At 42.8% G+C, this 6,000-nt stretch overlaps 1 protein-coding gene across 2 annotated transcripts in view; it reads right to left on the bottom strand.

The window, feature by feature from the left end:
* Positions 1-209: 209 nt before the first annotated feature.
* Positions 210-6,000, bottom strand: part of TPRA1 (transmembrane protein adipocyte associated 1) — a 28,964-nt gene continuing 23,173 nt past the window's right edge. For both annotated transcript variants that reach the window (XM_063427385.1, XM_063427386.1), the window contains exons 10-11: positions 5,319-5,399; positions 210-1,625 (exon numbers count right to left, since the gene is read on the bottom strand). In XM_063427385.1, coding sequence (XP_063283455.1) covers positions 1,391-1,625; positions 5,319-5,399 — 316 coding nt within the window. In that variant the 3' untranslated portion in view covers positions 210-1,390. The remainder of the gene's footprint in view (positions 1,626-5,318; positions 5,400-6,000) is intronic.

Raw genomic sequence — 6,000 nt, 5'->3', positions numbered from 1 at the left:
AAAGTAAAAATGAACAACCTACTTTCTGGGGCTAAGTGGAGGTTTGTTGAATCAGCAACTAATGCCAAGGCAATACATACAATGATACTTTGCACATTGTTATAAATAACCAATTTATGTGAATTTGTTGGCTTATGAATACAGCAATATATATATATATATATATATATATATATATATATATACACACATACATATATACACTCACACAGTTAAATTGCACTTTAAACATTTAAAAGCGATTTGTTGACTTAACATCAAATTTTATAGAATTGAAAACAGAACACAAAAATAGCTGATTTAGGACATCTGTCAAACTGTCCAATGTGACTGTTTGCATAGCTTGTTTTGTTTCAGGATAATTTGTGCAAATCAGTAAACCAATTCCAAAATGTAAAAATATAGGTGATCTCACACACTGGTAACTCAACACAGGGATGATTTACAATAATTTATAGCATTTAGAATGCCTGATGTATACTTGAGATCTGAGATTTAACAATTGTCGCAATGATAAATCCATATAAATTTAAGTGACAGCCTCTATGAGACACAGCCAGCTGCATCTTTCCTGAAAAGTCACTGGCAGATATTCTCACTGTAGCCCGACAATCACTAGCACTGCCATAAAAGGCAGCCAAACGAATCTAGCTCATGTCTATTGTGTATACAGTATATTAGCCCCACCTTACTATTCCAATTGCTTCAGTTTAGCATCCGCATTGCAATGTATCTGAGAGTGTGTGTATATATTTTCTTTCTTCTTCTGTAGTCCGAATTACATTTTTATATATATCTCAAGATATAGGTAAGCCTGTCTAATATTCAAAATTAAAACATTTGCCTTGCTGATAATTATGGATGTAAGATGATTGCCATCCCACAACACCCCAATATTTGCTGGACTGATGTGATTCTATGGGTGTCCTCAGTAAGCCAGAATGCATAATCTACGTATGGTGTTTTGTCTTTTTTGTTTGTTTCTTCTTTACATTTTTTTTTTTAGCCCTTTCAGAGCTAAAGGGAGGTGGGAAAAGTTTTGCAAAGCATTGTTTCCCTTTAGAATACTGAAAGACTTTGGCAATGCGACGCAGCTCGAGCAGCAAACTGATCTGGCCATCCAGTGACACGACTCTACGTGGTGTTTTTACCAACCCAGCAGACAGCGCAGTAGACGGTATAGCAGCGTTTGGGCTGTTTATAAGGATGCCATTTCCTTTCACAATGCAGATAAAGAGCAGGCTTTTGGAAAAGTCTTCCTCAGAAAATATTTGCATAAGAGGACTACAGCCATGGTCTCTTTCCTTTGTTATGCTCTTGAAAACCCAAAACAGGATAATGTTTTTCAAAAAGATTGCACTCTCATAAAGCACTGCAGAGCTGTTGAAGCTTAGGTGTTTATAGCTTTCCATCGGTCGCTGTCAACACTGTTGATGCTCCCAACCAGATGTGGCATAGAAGCTACGTCATCAAGGTAGGCTGTGGTGTCAATCTGAGTGCTGGAATAGAATCCAGTGTCTACACCATCTTTCTTGGCTACAGCATAGGGATGCGGAAGATGCACATCCGACTCATCCGGCTCATCCACCTGGGACTTATAGGAGAAAAGAATCTTTGGCTCTGACCTACAAGAGAAGATAAAAGTCAGGAATAGTGTACACGGCCACAAGAGAGGCACCTGTACTTATGCAAATCATCGACACTAAAGCCACAATGCATCATGCACACATAGAAAGTAAAATCACTGTCAGATATATGTGTGATTTTATACATACACACAAACTACAAGTAGATCCTTTACAATGTAAAAGTGAACTAAAACCTTGGAGGGTTTGATGGCCAGAAGGGCTTCAAAGCTACATCACATATTTGGTGAGTAATGTACCACGTCAGATGCATGGAACCATGGACTTCATGTGATTTGTGAGAAATAGCATATTGCAATGGGGAAATAATTATTTATTCCTATATTATTACTACTCAAAGCTTGATGATTGTTTAAAGAGGCAGAGGATGCAAATTAGTTAACAGCGCCGTATGGAAATTGAACTTGCGCGCACAACACTGCTAGAGAAAACACACAGAAAATGAATGCCCTAGAACAGTGATGGCGAACCTGTGGCACGCCGTGCCATCTCTGTCAGCACGCGGCCATAGGTTCGCCATTTTGCAGAGTAGGCACCTGCCTGCCCGAAACGGCAGGCGCCTACTCTGCTTCCGTGTCGGGAGGCAGGGGGAGGGATCTGTGAAGCAGCTCCCCTGTCCTCCCACGCGATGCTGTGTGGAGCGTTGCCGCTCGTTACCATGGCAACGCTACACAAAGCATCGCGCGGGAGGTCAGGGGAGCTGCTTCACAGATCCCTCCCCCTGTCTCCCGACCCGGAAGCAGTGCTTACCACCACCGGACCTCCAGGGATGACTGTGTCCCCCGTCCCCCCCCTCCTTCAATAAAGGTAAGAAGGAGGGGGAGGGAGAAGATACTGTTTTAATATACTTTTTTTTTTTTTTTTAAACACGTTTCCCCCCCCCAGCAGTACCCCTACCCCCCCCCCCCCCACACGGTGTGTGTGTGTATTCAGCAGTCTGTGTGTGTGTGTGTGTGTGTGTGTGTATATTCAGAAGTCTTGTGTGTGTGTGTGTGTGTGTGTGTGTGTATTCAGCAGTCTGTGTGTATGTATTGCATTTGTTGGAGATACTAATAAATATAAGCTTAATTGTATCTATTTATATCATTATTTAAAATTTGTATCATTGAACTCTCTGTTGTGTTTTTTTTTTTTTTTTTTTTTTTTAATTCTTTATTTTATTTGTGCTTGGAATAACAATAAACGTGCAAGGCCACAACAGCCCTTGCAAGCATAGCATTAGCATTTCAAATTGAGGCAGATTAGACAGCACAGTTTTATATATATAATGTGAGATTAACAAGCTATATGACATCCGTAGCGGTTAATAATATGCTAGAACATGAGGTTATCAAGTTATGAGACTTCAGTAAATTGTAAGAAGTAATAAACGTGCCAAGACATGTAGTGAACGAGCTATGAGACCTTAATAGATTATCGTTGGTGATGGCTATGCTAGGCTAGATATGCATGCACTCTAGTGTTATACGCTTCAGGTGACGCTCATAAGAGAATACGTAGTACAAGTAGTAGGTCGTCAGACACACAAACTAGTCGGCATGGAAGGGGCCAGTGGCAGGCTGTTTAGGAGCACAGCACGTTTAACGAATGGAACATATCGCCATATGTAAGGGGGATAAGTGCTAGTCGTGAGCCCTCTCACCTTGCCACACGGCCAAGCCCAACCCTAAACTCTATAGTGATGGCATGTACGCCAAACTGCGCACCTTATCTTATATAGGGGTCATGAGTGGTAGACATGTAGGACTTAAGTGCATTACGAATAAAGAACATAACAAAATAGTTGCCACTTTTAACGAGGGAGCATATGGCAGTCGTTATGAGGGCATAGCGTGTCACAGACGGCATCCAGCATATCCTCAGATAAAACAGTAATAGTATGCATCAGATAAGCAAGTGAGAGACCTAGCTGGCTCAGAGTGCAGGCGAGGCAGGAGGCAACAATGGGTAGTGAGACAATATTTACATTTCTAGCCCAGTGGTGCGAATGGGAACCCCAGTAGCACTTTGTAAATCACTAAGCATAGCATTACTATCATATACCAGTGCCTGAACAGGTTAAGATTTCCATGCCTGATAGCTAATAAAGAGAGAAATATATCACGCTAACAGAACGTGTCTGGCTATCATTGCAGTTGTACATATTTAAGCATGTAAAAACACGGTCAGGCTTGTTACTAAACAAGCTTGGTAATGAAAAGGTTTGCTATCGATTCTAAGATAAAATAAAATAAAATAAAAAGGTAAATGTAAGTCCCGTATTGTCTCTCAAAGTGGGGGCTGGAAGAATAGACAGGTGATTGCTGACTGTCCCCATTGAGGCGTGCTCGCTCAGGAGGCATCGAGAAAGTTCCTTTAGCCTATGCCCATAGCCGTGTCTCGTATCTTGCCTGCGGTGTGAGTCTCAGGGGCACCTCTGGCCCGGGAATGAGTTCTCCCTGCGGTTAGTGGAGTGCGCAGCTTTGCGGCTTCTTGCTTCGCAGCTGTGATGTGGAGGGGATGATATAGGCTGTGCCGTGCACCGGTTCCCGGATCAGGTGAGTGGCTTGTGTGGGGGCCAGGTTTTGTGGTTTCGCTCACCCCTATGTGTTTGCCCAGGTGGCCGGACGTCGCGTCCCGCCCGTGGGGTCGCTGGCCTTTTCGTGTTTTGGCGGCCTTTCTGGGTGCTTGCGGGGGGTGCCTGTAGTGGAGGCGACGGGTTGTAGGCCGGATCCACGTGGCCACTAGCTTGCCTGCCATTCTGCGTGCCATTCCGCGGTCCCACAACACTGCCCATAGGCTCGCGCAGAGCCGATCGAATTCCAGTAGAGGGTTTGCGGCATGTCGGGCGTGCGTGCTCCGTTTCTTGGGCCTACGATGGGCGGCCATCTTAGCTTCGTCCCTGCTGTCTGGTGCCTCTCGGCGTTTTTTTCTCGCTTGTGCAGGTGCCGTGATGTCCCTCAACGGCAGGGGGGGGGAACAGGGGTCCCTTTCACCTCTCTGTGCCGCAGTAGTGAAGGCCATCGGGAGACCGGCCGTATCTTCCCGGCTGCGTCCGCAAGTAGGCCCAAAGAGGCTTCGGGGTGCGACCTCCAGTAAATCAGAGAGATTCCTTAAAAAGCTGTCTCCCGTGCTTGCAGAGGTACTCCAACAGGGTTTTAGCTTGATTTCTCGAGTGAATATTCGTTAATTTCGCTGTTTTAATAGGATTTTCCAGGAGCTCTCTCTATATGCGACTTGTCTGCATGGCGGTCAGGCCCCGCCCTGTTGTGTTCTTTTAAAACAAAAGTTGTTAATTAGTTTGGACAACAGTACGAGTTGTTTTTTCTAAACTTAAACCTCAGTATTCAGGTTTAATTGCCGTGTTGGCACTTTAAGGAAAAAAAAGTTGGCATGTATTGCGGTTTGGGCACTCGGGCTCAAAAAGGTTCGCCATCACTGCCCTAGAATGAGATTTATCTGTAGATAACAGATCATGGGATGACTGTTGCTCAGAATGCAGAAGTGCATTGAAGGAAAGGTTTTTTGTTTTTTAAACAAACAACTGTTGCTTCATTAACCCCAGCACATGCTGCCACATTGTTTACTGGGGTGAGGGAACAAATGTCACTGATTCTGAATTGATAGTCAATATTTAAAAGGGAAAAAATATAGTTATTAAGCAAGATGCATTCTACATTTTTGGTTACTCACCCAAAAAAACTTTTCAGGAATGCCACATACATAAGTGGAGCAAACAAGCTGAAGTACAGGAACGTAGTGACATCCACTAAACTATAAAGAAGGGAAAGTTACAATCAGAAAGGTGTTTATATAGCAAACACAGCTCAACCCTCACCGATCTATAGCAAACAGCAAGCACATCGTAACAACGAGACCTGCCCAAACTGCATTCTGTCACTAACACAACCACAACCGACATATATGGGCATTGATTGACTTGTACACATTTTAACCTAGTTTTATGTACTGCTCTGTTAAAATCTTACAAATAAAGATTGTAAAAAACAAAACCAAAAAAAAAAAACCTCCAAAAGTTAGACATCATTTGCATCTTTTGTCAAGGTCTGTAACTATTATTTTCCATTATCAGTTCCCTCTGGAAATATCATCAATTTGCAATATCCGTGCTTATGAATTGGGCTTCCCTTTGAGACATGTACAAGTTAGGATTAGAGACAGAAGAAATTCCAGGGCAATATTGCAAACCCTATTATATTGATTATAATGCAAAATCTTTGACAAAGAACCATTTTTTTTTTCCAAGCTAAAAAACAAACTGGATGAACGATTTTGATTATAATCGCAAGGTTTGGGAAAAAGAAACAAGGCTTTAGTTTTATTGTACAAGTCAAATGTGTATTGCTATTGAAGG

The sequence above is a fragment of the Pelobates fuscus genome, chromosome 7 (assembly GCF_036172605.1).
Source record: "Pelobates fuscus isolate aPelFus1 chromosome 7, aPelFus1.pri, whole genome shotgun sequence".
Classification (NCBI taxonomy): domain Eukaryota; kingdom Metazoa; phylum Chordata; class Amphibia; order Anura; family Pelobatidae; genus Pelobates; species Pelobates fuscus.
The sequence above is the reverse complement of the archived record's forward strand: the minus strand, read 5'-3'. Positions and strand labels throughout refer to the sequence as shown.